This window comes from Sciurus vulgaris (assembly GCF_902686455.1).
Source record: "Sciurus vulgaris genome assembly, chromosome: 1".
Classification (NCBI taxonomy): Eukaryota; Metazoa; Chordata; class Mammalia; order Rodentia; family Sciuridae; genus Sciurus; species Sciurus vulgaris.
This window is the reverse complement of record NC_136461.1, coordinates 172,281,449-172,295,457: the sequence shown is the minus strand read 5'-3', so window position 1 is coordinate 172,295,457 and position 14,009 is coordinate 172,281,449. Positions and strand designations below refer to the sequence as shown.

General features: G+C 42.4%; 1 protein-coding gene across 2 annotated transcripts in view; it reads right to left on the bottom strand.

Annotated features, from left to right (window-relative positions):
- The window catches only part of MATN2 (matrilin 2), a 142,414-nt gene that overhangs the window by 114,658 nt on the left and 13,747 nt on the right, over positions 1 to 14,009 (bottom strand). For both annotated transcript variants that reach the window (XM_079126176.1, XM_079126175.1), the window contains exon 2: positions 13,084 to 13,251. In XM_079126176.1, the coding sequence (XP_078982302.1) occupies positions 13,084 to 13,225 (142 nt within the window). In that variant the 5' untranslated portion in view covers positions 13,226 to 13,251. The remainder of the gene's footprint in view (positions 1 to 13,083; positions 13,252 to 14,009) is intronic.

The window sequence follows — 14,009 nt, the reverse complement described above, 5'->3', positions numbered from 1 at the left end:
TTGGGTTAAGAATTTCTCAACTCAGGCTGGGGTTGTGGCTCAGTGGCAGAGCAATTGCCTATCATGTGTGAGGCACCAGGTTCACTCCTCAGCACCACATAAAAATATATAAATTAAAATAAAGGTATTATGTCCAACTACAACTAAAAATATTAAATAAAGAATCTCTCAACTGAATGATCTCTGAACTTTGTTCTCATTAAAATGATGAGATCTAGGAGTGACTTCTGGTTTCATTTATATGTCATGGGTAAATAATCACCTCTGATCAGATTTTTCTTATCTATAAAATACAGATCATTATAAAATCTACTTCTCAAGGACTTTGTGAGTATGAGAAAGATAAGATAGCCAACAGGTGCTTTGAAAACTGTACTCTTTAATAAATGCCAGGAATTATCTGGGAAACCCAATAGTCCATAGAGACTTCTCTTCCCCCAACACACACATCTATCCTCCAGGACTTGATGTTTCTTCAGAATTTTTGCTAAGAGTTCTGTGATCTATGGGGAAAAACACTGGGTACTTTTTGTTAAAAAATACCACATCACCTATTAAAATATAGCTTAGCTGGGCGTACTGGCACACACCACTAACCCCAGCAACTTGGGAAGCTGAGGCAGGAAGATTGCAAGTTCAAGTACAGCCTCAGCAACTTAGCAAGGCCCTAAGCAACTTAGCAAGAGCCTCTCTCATAGTAAAAAATAAAAAGAGTTGGGGATGTAGCTCAGTTGTAGAGCACCTCTGGGCTGTTCAATCCCCAGTAACAGAAAAAAAAGTAAAAAATATGGCTATGTTATAGACTGCAACTTACGCCAACAGATTTGAAAATGCAGATAAATGAGACAATTTTTAAGGAAAACACCAATTGCCAAAATAGACTCAAAAAGAAATAGAAAAGTCAAATAGACTGATGGTTTTTAAAGAAATTAGATTAGGAGTCAAATATTCACCTTTACAGAAGCCATCAATCCCAGATGGTTTTCTGAGTTCACCAGCTCTTTAAGGATTCCTGTAACTGATACTAGGCAAAATTTTCCCCAAAAGATTATTTCTCAACCCACGGTGCCTGTGACTAAAATTTATAGCAAACCCTAGCACTGACCGGTAGAGAGCCACAGGTTGCCCTGGAATGACCCTGCAGGACCCTTGGCACCCAGAACAATGCCTTGCACACAATAGGCACTCAGAATATCATGAAACAAAGAGTGTATTAGAACTAAGCCATACTGGTTAATGTAAAATCGAAGGATTTCCTATTTCTCCTCATTTTGGAGATAAAACGAAGTCTGAGTGGTAGAAGACAGTGGAGAGATGCTTAGTGAGATGCTTTCGTGGGTGGGACAATCATATGGGACAGCCACAGGGACACCAGCATTTGGGTACATGCAGGTGAAGGGCAAACCCATCAAGTCCCAAAGATATGAGGGTTCTTCATCTTTGACTGGGTTTAGTTCAGCCTTCGAATAAGAGGGTTCCCACATACATATTTATTCAGCAAATGGGTGGAGCCGGCTGGCACAATCCCTGGTGTCAGGGTGGGGAATTGGGAACTGGAGAGGAAAGCAGCTCCTCACAGCCTTTGCCAGGTCTGAGCCCACTGGATGGGATTCCTCTGCAGCTTACTTCATGGTCCAGCCTCACTGTCAGGCCCTCTGGGCTCATCCTCCATGTCTTCTCATGACCCAATGCCCCACTCTGCACATAATCCCTCATGCCTCTCCTAAGGTCCCTCCTGGCTCTGAGCCCCAGAGGTCCCACATACAATCATCTTGTTTCCTATAGACCCTTCCCATGCCTCAGCTCTTGGCACATCTGGCCTTCCAGCTTCCTCTTTGATGTTTTAACTTACTGACTGGCTGTGGGCTTATGAGAACTTCTCCCTCTTCCCTCCCCAGCCCCATCATCATTGGAGCAGCCAAAATACACACACCCTGCCCTCCTTTCATCTTTCTCTACAAATCGGCCTCCCCTGGATGAATTAGAAGAGGACATTTCTGAGCTAGTGGTTCTAATTCCTGGCTTTTGGAAAAATCTCACGTGGACTGATTCCACACTCTGGCTAGATTGCGCTCATTTCCCATCTGCAGTCCAAGGATGCTGGCTGTGCCACCCACTGCGATTGTAATTACTCAAATATGTGTCACCGTTGAAGTCTTTGAATACACTTTCCCATTCTGTCAGTCGGTAACCATTATATCACCCTGAAGTGGGAATATAAAGTGAATCAGAAAGGAAAACCAGGCAATTTAAGAACATGTCAGAAGATGACATATTGTCCCACAGACATGAAAGGGGGAAGCAAAGCAACTTGCTTGGGACTGAACTGCACCCCACTAAATTTCCGTGCTGAAATCCCAACACTTTATAATGTGACCATATTTGGAGATAGTCTTTAAGAGGTGATTAAGTTAAAATGATGTCATTAGGTTGGGCCCTAATTTAGTGTGACTGGTGTCCTTAGAGGAAGTTTGGGTACAAGTACAGAGGGAAGGGATCATGTGAAGACAAAGGGAGAAGATGACAGCCTACAAGGACAGTGGCCTCAGAAGAAAGCCATCCTGCCAACGGCTTGATCTCAGACTTCTAGCTTCCACAATTATGAAACAATGAATTTCTGTTACAAAGGCCACCCTATCTGTGGCGCACCGTCATGGCGGCCTTAACAAACTAATACTCAACCCAAATCTCTATCATATTTTCTATCAAGAATACATTAAATATTTATAGATTGATTGTTCAGGCAACTTTTTGAACTAGCTCTTCTTGCAATTTCAGCATTTAATAATCATTAAATATTTAGACATGAACTTTTAGAAGTAAAAATGATTATTTTTATAAACATTATGAAAGAATATTAAATAGTCCTTAAATGTGTTTTGATGGCGGCTTGGAGAAAAGTTCAGAAAGCATTTTATCATATTTGCAAATGATTCTAAATTGCTAATTTAACGGGGGAAAGATCTCAAAACACAAGAATAATGAGCCTAAATGAAGAAGATAAGTATTTTTAATGTTTTTATTACTACATTATATTTTTGCATAATAGTGGAATTCATGTTGACATATTCATATATGGATGGAATATAATTTGCTCCATTTCAACCCCCAAAGAAGATAAAATTTGATACGAATAAATTTAATAGCCTGTGTGAGGCCCTGGTTTCATCCTAAATACTAGAAAATAAACAAACAAGTAAATTGAAAACTTTCCACTTATGTTAAGAAAAAAGCAGCTACAAAGTCCTAGGGAGGGATTTTGACCAAATTATATTGTTATATTGTGGCATGTATGAAAACATGACAACAAATTCCATCATTATGTACAACTATAATGCACAAACAAAAAATATGGAAAAAATAAATTAAAAAGCAGCTACGTGAGAGCTGCTAAGCTGAGGAAAATAAATGTCATGATTTTCATGAATGGCAAGTTCTCCATGAATTAACCAAAAGGCCTAATGCAGTTTACCTGTAATCATCCACTCATCCAATTAACATGTTCGTAAGTGTAAAATTGCCAGAGTGCAACATGCATAACCAATTACAATCATGCACCAAAATGATGTTTCGGTCACCAAAGGACCACATATACAACAGTGGTTATTTCACACAGCTTAGGTGTGAGGTAGCTGTGCCAGCTAGGATTGTGTACATACACTCTGATGTTTGTAACATGATGAAATCACCTTCTGACACATCTTTTAGAATGTATCCCTATTGCTGTATAATGCATGGCTACATATATTGTCAACCATCTAAGTTTCTCTCATGATTAAAAAACACTCACTCAAGGGCTGGGGCTGTAGCTCAGTGGCAGTGTGTGCACTTGCCTAGCATGTGTGGGGCACTGGGTTTGATCCTTAGCACCACATTAAAAATAAATGAATAAAATAAAGGCATTCTGTCCGTCTACAACTACAAAAAAAAAAATTAAAAACAAACAAAACACATTCACTCAAAAACTCCCAATGCAAATTTTTCTTGGAATGCAAAAATGTGGCTTTTTTTTTTTTCAGCAGGGAGGAAAGTTCTTATCTCCCAATTCCTTCCATAATTCTGTAGATACTTCGATACTTCCACAAAATTCTAGAAAATGAGGTTTATAGATTAGAGGTGTTCAATATCTCTGCTGCATGAAGAGGGATCCATTTCCTCTGTGGGATGATTCAGTGGCTATATGAATAGAAGCATAATTGTTTCCTTGAAAAAATAGGTATTTTTCCTGTCCTTCCTCCTAAAGGTCTTAATAACAATTCTAAATTCTTTCATTGCACATCCTTCAGAGAGTTCCTATGTTTTCTGTTTTTCAAGCTAAACATCCTTAGTTCTTTCAATTATTTTCCACATGCCCTGACTTTGGAAACTTTCACCAGCCTGGCAGCTTCTCTCTAGATATGTTCCTCTCTGCTCATCTGTTAGTTCGTTTACTGCATCTATCGGTATTTATCAAATGTCTGTTGTGTACCAGGCTCATTGCTAAGCTCTGCCAATACAATGATCAGCTGCAGAGGCAATTAAGCAGGCAATCACTGCACAAGCTAATGCAGTAACAGAGACATAAGGCATGCTGGGGGAATGCACAGAGGGTACTGAATCCCAACCTAAAACATTAGAAATGCTTCCATTGAGACCTGAAAGACCAGTCCAATTCAGGTGTATGAAACAGGGGGGCAGGGGTGTAGAAAAGAGTTTGAGCAGGGGAAGCAGCAAGCTGGCTTCTAGAATTCTACCTCTGGCTACTCAGTGACTTGCATGACCTTGAATGAGGCTTTTAACTTCTCTGAGCCTCGGTTCCTCCATCTGCAAAATGGAGACAAAGTACCCTACAGAGTGAAGTGTGACCAGTACAGCACAGTGCTAGGCAGGTAGTAGATTAAAAAAAAAAAAAAAAAAGGCAGCCATCATTACCATTATTATTATCAGTTAAGGACACTAGGGACATGGTTGACTCCTGAGGGGCAGCCACCGGATAGAAATGCAAAGTGGTTCTGTCACCCATGACACACACACACACACACACACACACACACACACATACACTGCAGGTACAACACACTTGGGCAAGTTGAAGCTAGAACATCTTGGAACTAAGGAAAGGAGGAAAGGAGAAAGAAATATAAGAGGAAGAGATGAAGGTTATAGAAAAGGAAGGGGATGAAGAAAGTGTAATCAAAAGAGAAATGGGATAAGAAAGAGCATCTGTAGGGGGAAAAATCAAGTTATTTATCCAGTGGTTAGGAAAGCTTTTAACTTTGTGCTTTTTTGGATTCTCCCAGCATTAATCACAAGATAGGAATGAGGAATTCATAGAGTTTATAAAAATGAATGATAACAGGTCGGTGTATACATTAAACAGAGCAGAGGCACGAAAAATGCATTTGATGGGGAACAGAAGGTCTGCTGAGATGCAGCCATGATCATCCGCCTTGGGTCCCCAGGTCCTCATCTCCTGCTGTGATTCTGCTGCAGATGATGCACAGTGGGTGGGCATGAAAGAAAGAGGGGATTTTACTCCAAAAGTCTTTGCCGTATTTAAAGCAATTCCATAGACTCTATGCATCAACCTTCATTTTTATAATCAGTTCTGACGGTAAAGACACACGCCAACCACTTGATTCTGAAGATGTCCCTTGTGACCGGCTGTGCTGTAAGAGGTTGGCTCCCTATCCAGGCTTGGGGTTCACCTTTTGCCAACTCTCCCTGGGTAGGAAAATGCTAGTAGTTCATTTTCTAAGTTTCAGAAGGGTGGGCCCAGCCTGCAGTTAGTTCATTCCCCAGCTGCAGCTCTCCCTGCAGATGTTATTCATCTCGAATTGTCTTTCTGGCTCACACTCTGCAGCATCTCCTCCTAAGATCCTTTCCTCCTTCCCATCCCCATCCTACCTCGGAAGATTTCTCTTCTGCAATGGTTCTCAAGCCGAGGCCTCCAGAAGTGCAGCTTCTTGAGCCCCCAACCCAGACCTGCTCAATCAGATCCTCCTCAGCAAGAGGCCTAATAATTTTGTGCTCTAACAAGCCTTCCAGTTCTGATGAACAGTGAGTTTGAGAATCACAGTTCCACTGCCTGGTCCTAGTATCCCACCACTTCTGTCTCAATATTTCTCCTTCCTTGTTCTCCAGAATATGGCACTGCCTTGGCTGTCCTATCTGGAGAGAATGAAAGCAAGACGAGGATTGCCTTAGTTATCCCACACAGGAGTATGAGGAAGGCAGGGGAATTAGTGATATCACCACATGATTACCTAGATGAGACCTGAGGGATCTCTGACTTCAACCTCTGCCTTCCAAAAAACATAAAAATTGAGTCCTGGAGAAGAAAACCATTTGCCTGTCTCTTGCTAAGAAGTCAAATCAAAATGAGAATCGATTTGGGTACAGTGGCACACAGCCGTAATCCAAACCACTCAGGAGGCTGAGGCAGGAGGATCTCAAGCTCAGGTTTAGCCTCAGCAACTTAGGGAGTCCCTAAGCAACTTAGCAAGACCCTGTCTCAAAACAAAAGTGAAAAAAGAAAAAAAGACTGGGGATATGGCTCAGCGGTAAATGCTCTCTGGGTTCATACCAAAAGAAAAAAAATTAGAATCACCCAAATGAGGACAAAAATCAGCCATCTGTATGTAGCTTCCACTTAAATATTCAATATACACTAAGCTACGTGGGTAGGACCAGAGTCAGGGCTGGAGGTCAGCAGAACCAAGGTGTGACTGGTAACAGCAGCACCTGTTTTAGTCAGCTTTTTTGCTGCTGTGACTTAAAGACCGCCACCAGAACAACTGTAGAGGAGGAAAAGTTTATTTGAGGGCTCACGGTTTCAGACATCTTAGTCCATAGAAGGCCGGCTCCATTACTCAGGGTTCAAGTGAAGCTGAACATCATGGTGGAAGAGTGTGGCAGAAGAGTGTAGTGGAGGGGAGCAGCTCACATGATAATCAGAAAGCAGAGAGACACCATTCTCCAGATACAAAAATATGTACCTCAAAGTCTTGCCCCCCCATGAACCACTTCCTCTAGCCACATCCCACCTGCCTCCAGTCACCACTCAGTTAATCCCATCAGGGACTAATGCACTGATTAGGTCAGGTTATAATCAGATCATTTCTCCTACAAACCTTCTTGCATTGTCTCACATGTCAGCTTTTGGGGGACACCTCACATCCAAACCATAACACCTTGACCAAATCAGTGAATTAATACCTGTTGGAATTAACTGAGTGGTTAACTGGAGGCAGGGGGGTAGTGCAAGAGGAAGTGGTTCATTGCGGGGCGTGGCTATGAGGTATATATTTTGTATCTGGAGAGTGGAGTCTCTCCTTCCTGATGATATGAGCTGTTTGCCTCTGCCATGCTCTTCCACCATGATGTTCTGCCTCACCTCGAGCCCCGAGGAATGGAGCTGGCCTTCTATGGACTAAGACCTCTGAAACCATGAGCCCTCAAATAAACCTTTTCTCTTTTACAATTAAGTCAGATCATTTAGTCACAGCAGTGAAGAAAAACTGACTAAAACAACCTCCAAATACCGACAGTCAGTTTGTGGACTACACAAAAACTCCTGGTCAAGGGGGAGTTGAAATCAGTACACTCAAGAGTACAAGGTACCTTTTTCTTCACTCCAAGCCATGCATCCTTTCCATAAAAGGCTGGACACCTCTTCTGTCTAGCTTTACAGAATCCTTCATGAGTTTGACAAATTGCTTCCCCTCTCTGAGCCTCACTTTCCCAGTTTGAGTATAGGATCTAATGATCATCACCTTGCAGTATTTCCCCTACAGATTAAAATGAGATAACATCCCTACTCACAGCAGGGGTTCTCCATATGAGGGTTGTCCTCCACTGGTGCTATGGAAAATAAAAAAAAAAATCCCATCTTCAAGGGATTTACAGACTAGTGGTTTAAAATAAAGCAAGTACAAAAATAACGAGAATACAAATCCCTCTGAGGTAGGTACCACTATTACCCTTGCAGTGGAAGGTAGACAGGGTGGACATTGGGACAAAGGACCTGCAGCCTATGGGGACTGCTGAAGGACAGTCTGGCCTGGTTGGGAGGCGTAAGGCAGCCTTTGACTTGACCCTGGCCAGGGATGGGTCTTGGTTGAGGCAGAATACTCCTGGTGGTAGGAAGAGGATAAAAAATGTCCCAGAAAGTTCAGGGAAGGAGGAAAAAATTATAATCATGAAAAAGTGGCTTCAGGGGATGTAAGCCTGGTGGCAGAGTCAGAGATTCTGAGGGCTTCTAGCCTCTGCTTTCTGCCATCACTGAGGGTGCCAACAAATCTCAATTAGGGATATCGTTTTAGGATGCGGGAAATCTGGAAATCCTACCAGCAGCCAGTGCTTGAAAATGTTAATAATGCCCAAGCCAGGTGAAAACCTGCACGGGCACCCAAGCAAGAGGTTGAAATTCTCCAGCCAGCCAACTCCTCCCATTATGTTGCTAATTCAGAAGATTTCAAAAGGCACCTCAAAGCCTCAAAGGCAATGTATCACAATTTTACTAATATTTTGGTGTCAGGTTTAATTACAGATATACGCACAAATAGAAACAAGTGTTTCATAATGTACTATAATTTCCAAAGAGCAGAACTGGGGGCTGTATATGGTAAATTCTTAGATTTTCTTCATTAGTCTCATCTTAAAGAAGTAATGAATTGACAATTATGAAAAAGTTTCACTAAATTTTGTTGCCTCTCCCCGAATACCTCTGGAATTTTTCCCTGCTCTGTGTGTGTATGTGTGTGTGTGTGTGTGTTGGGGCCTCAGCTCTGACCATCTCCTAACCAGGCTATAGGGCCAGATTCCTTTTAAATCTTTGCCACCCATTTCTTGAATCTACTGCCATATTGCTACAAAAAAAGTATGCTCTCATATAACACAAAACATGAATTCTGACTGGGTGGTATTGATCCTATTCTAGGGAAGGAGAAAGGTCTCAAAGTTCGTAGAAAAAAAAAAAAATAAGCTAGGTGGTAAATTTAGAAAAGAACATGCATATCAACAAGACCTGATAAGAGACAACCAGGAGAGCAATCTGGCAGAAGGCCAGAGTGGTCTGTGTACTCTCAGTCTTAGGAATGATGGGAGTTAAGAATACAGTGGGTGTTTGAGGAAGGACTGCTTTCCAAAAAGGCTGATATGTCCCAGTGGTTACCCTGGTAACAGGTCCACCCCCAAATGACAGTGATGTAACAAGAAGAATAAAATGCACACAAATAACACAGGCAGTAATTACTGGTGGGGCCACACATCTTATAGTTGGCATCCCCTGGAAGGGTTCAGGGAGGGTCTTGCCAAAGATGGGGCAAGCGGGGAAGAATCCCAAGGGTTCTGGGAACAGCACAGCCTGCTGATCCAACTCCACCTGCCAGCGCCTTCACCTGGAAGGGACTTCAGGCGGGAGAATGTGCTCCTTCATTCTCCTGTTGGCCTGAGAGCATTGCTCCAATAGCATTTTCTAGTTAGATGGGCTAGTTAGAGCCTGCCTTTGCCAAGGCCCAGAAAGGTTGATTCTGTCCCAAGGGCACCAGGGGAGCAGAGTCTAAGTGATCACCATCACGTTGGCTCTAAGTAACCCCCAGGGCTCCTACCCTTGCAAAATGAGATTTGAGGTCTTTGTTGGAGCCTCAGATGCCCTAAATGACCAGTTCTTGACTCTTCCAGGCTTATCTCTAGCTCAGATCCCCGTCCTACAGATGACCCAGTATTCCCAGGGCATGTCTAGTTCCATCCTCACCCTTCTGCTGCCTGCTCATCCCTGCAGGCTCCACGTGGCCATGACCCTCAGGAGGAATACGATTGGTCAAATTATGTTATGGCATGTACAAAAATGCCGTAATGAATTCCATTATTAAGTATACTGAAAATGTACCAATTTTTTTTAAAAAAGACTTTTGTTTACAAAGGGAGTCCGGGGGAGAGGACCAATTCCCTTAAGCCAGCCATTTTCAAAGTATAGTCTAAGGGCCTCTATGTGTCCCTAAAACCCTTTCAGAGGATCTACAAGGTCATAAGACTTTCACAATAGCACTAATTTTGCTTTTCTACTCTTGCTCATGAATACACAGAGATAAAAAGTTTTAGATTCCACATTGTAATCGATTCTAAGATATCAATTGTCAAGTTTAACATAGTATCAAGAAAGAATATCCACGAGTAAATGACAAGGCTACTAAAAATCCTCCTCCTTTTTCCAACTGCATATCTGTGTGAAGTCACATATTTTTTCTATAGTCAGATTGAATGGGTGAGAAATAAGAATCCAGGGGTCTTTTATTAAACCAGACATGATATAGAGTTATAAAACTATAAGACAGAGCCGCTTTTCTCACTAATTTCTTTATTACTGAGAAAATATAGTTTTAATACAAATAATTCATGTTAGCATACCACAGTTTATTATTGTTATTCTTTAATGAGTATTTTTAAAGTTCTCCATTTTAATTTCTGATCTAGTAAATCTTTTTTGGGGGGCGGGGCATGGGTACCAGGGATTGAATTCAGGGGCACTTAACCACTGAGCCGCATCCCCAGCCCTATTTTGTATTTTATTTAGAGACAGGGTCTCACTGAGTTGCTTAGCATCTTGCTTTTGCTGAGGCTGGCTTTGAACTCCAGATCCTCCCACCTAGCCTCCCTAGCCGCCTGGCCTGATCTAGTAAATCTTGATAGATATAAACTCCCATGAAGCTCTTTGGGTGACTCAGGAGGCTGAGGCAGGAGAATCACAAGTTTCAGGCCAGGCTCAGCAATTTAGTGAGACCCTAAGTAACTCAGTGAGATCCTGTCTCAAAATAAAATATAAAAAGGACTGGGGATGTGGCTCAGGGGTTAAGCATCCCTGGGTTCAATCTCTAAGAGCAAAAACAAAAAAAGCTCTTTGGGATCCTCAATAATTTTCAAGTAAATAAGGAAGGATCCTGACACTGAAAAGACAGAGTCACTGCCTTAAACTGAGCAGCCTTAGCAGGCAGAGTGGAGCTGTACTTGGATATGTCTCTACTCCTGCACACTGATTCCACCAAATTAATGATCTTTCTACATGCCTGTCTCCTCCACTACACTGTGTACTTCCTAGTGGCGGCTATTCATCTTAAAGCTTCCACCCCACACCACCCCCATGTCTGGCAAAAAGTAGAAATTCCAGATGAATGAACGAGGTAAAAGAAGCCCATGTGGACAGACTGCATAGGCTGCTGGGTGAGCGGCTGACCATTCACAGGAGGGTGGACAGAAACATGCTTTTTTGTTTGTTTGTTTTTAATTGGCTCAAGTTGTTACTAAGATTCTGATTTGAAATGAGGCATAAATAGAAACATACTTAAAAACCAAAAAGTCAAACAAAAATTTAACCTAAGAAACAATTCTGCCATTTCTACTCTTCTAGACTTTCAGAGCCACATGCAAGCACATAACCTGTGAAATCCCCCTGGCTGTCCCTGACACATTCCCCAGGAAAGTGAGGAAAAGGAGGCAGTGCTGGGTGTGGGGACTGATGCCTTTGGCAAAACAGGCTTCCACTCCTATCTCAGAAGCCGAGGGGTACCACATTAGAGAATGACGTACGTGCGTGCATGTGTGTGTGTGTGTGTGTGAGACAAAAAAAGAGATCCAGAGAGCAGCCCCATAGCCCCATAAGAAATGCAACTGTGCAATCACTGCTGAGGAGTTAGGAATCCATCGACATTTTCAGTTTTTTATATATATATATATATACACATACTTACCGTCTTGAAATTTGTTTTTCTTGTCTTTCTTTTTTTTTTTTTTTTTTTTTTTTTTTTTTTTTTTTTTGGTATTAGGGATTGAGCCCAGGCCGCCTTACCACTAAGTCACATTCCTGGCCTTTTTAATTTTAATTTTGAGGCAGGGTCTTGCTAAATTGCTTAGGGCCTCCTTAAATTGCTGTGGCTGGCCTTGAGCTTGCAATCCTCCTGTCTCAGCCTCCCAAATCACTGGGATTACAATCGTGTGCTGGTATACCTGTCTTGAAATTTGCATTTAAAAGACCCTTTAATCAATGTGATAAACATCCCCTAGTCCTTTTTACATGTGCAGAAGTGTTATGTTTACATCACTTTGGAAGAAGGACATTCAGCAGATGGGAGACATGATGGACCTAGTATCACTGGGGTCATTATTCAGTCAGTGTCAGTAAAGATTCTGACCTCTCAAGACAAGGCCCTTTGATTCCTTTAGTCCCCGATTGTAATTTTGGATGCTGAGGCTACCAGGTTGCTGGGCAGTTCCCTAGGTGTACTTCACAGGGGGCTGACTCTAATGACTGACCAAGAAGTTATACATGAAGTACAGCTTCAAAGATCTTCACGGACTGAAAGTTGTGATAAAGGTATCATTTGCTGCATGCTTATAATTTATGTATATTCCCTAATTCGCTTTTCATAAAAGTGTTCCAAGGTTGGCATTCAAGTTCCCATTTTGTAAATGAGAAAACTGAGCCTATGGCCCAAGTATGCATACCTGGTAAGTAAGTAACAGAGGCAGGACTTGGACCCTGGTCTATACCACAATCAGTTCTTTTCCATCGGCCAACCTGCCTATTACCTCCATATCCTGGGCATCCTGGCACCCATGTTGAGACCAGCCAATTTATGTTCTGTGCATTTCAGGACATTTCCTTTTTCTTGAAGAAAACGTTCACATTCTAAACGTTATGTTCCCCTCTGTGTCTCTTTTCCCTGTGCTACTCTGAACGGAAGCATCATTCATAGACTTATCTGGGCAAGTTTAATAAAAAAATTTCTCATGGACTGGGGATATAGCTCGGTTGGTAGAGTGCTTGCCTTGCATGCACAAGGCTCTGGGTTCAATCCCCAGCACCACAAAAATAAGTCCAACAAGGACCTATTCAGATGAAAAATCTTGCCCTGCGTGTTAGAGAAAAGTCATGAGCCTTGGATTAAACTGAAGACTTTAAAGAGGTTCAATTATATTCTGAAAACTCTGGATGCATTCAACACTGCTAAGATCCCCCTTCGGCAAGGGAGGACCCAGGGACAGAGAAACTCCAGGACCCCATCCCTGGTCCAGGGCCCTCCCTCAACCTGTGGTTCTGTCACTCACCCAAGAGGGCCGTCTGGGGGTGGGTCCGCACATGTCTGCCTCTGGAGAGGGACCTGGTATGTGGGCGCTCTCTGGCCGCAGAGGAGAGGAAGAAGCTCTGTCCCAAGAGCAGCAGCAGGCAGCCCACCAGCATCGATTCCATTTTCAGAAGGAAGAAGAAGGGCAAGGCTGTGACACACAATGAGAGGGGTGGGTGAGATTTCTGGGTGTTTCTGAACTCTGGGTGCTACACACCCACCACCCTGCCTTTTCAGGTCCCAAACACACCACTTCCGTTCAAAATGCCATTTGAATAGGGTCTTCTTGAATACTCTGGGCAGAGCATGCACAGTGGGAATTTTTCGTCACTTAGGGCACCATAAGATGAAAGGGGGGAAAAAACTATCCTGAAGGTTTTTTTTAATCAATTAAGTTTGTTACCAGCCTGTCATAGGCACATTCTATATCTTAGGAAAAAAATTGACAATTCTAATTAACAATATTCCTTCAGTAGATTAATAACAGATGGCACAATTAATATACATAAATTTCCCAAGAAATGTACATGTAGCTGACAAAATGTAGCATCACATAGCCAATAGGCCTCCCAGCCTCCCTGCCTCCCACACACATTTATCAAGAGGGAGCACAGTGATGAAGGTACACAGTGATTAAGGGCTTGGACTCTGCACTAAACTGAGTCCTTGTGCCAGGCAGTATTCTAAATGCTTCACATCTATTAACTCTATCAATTCACTAGTATTCATCCCAAATCCTCATAAGGCTCAGGGAGGTTAAGCAGCTTGCCCAAGGTCACACACGGTTAGCAAGGGTCAGGGCCAAGACTCTATTCCAGGGTGAGCAGGCCAATTTGCCAATGCCGTGATCAGCAGAAAACTCAATTAAATTAAAGTCAAATCCCCAGAGGGCAATTCATAAAAGGCCAT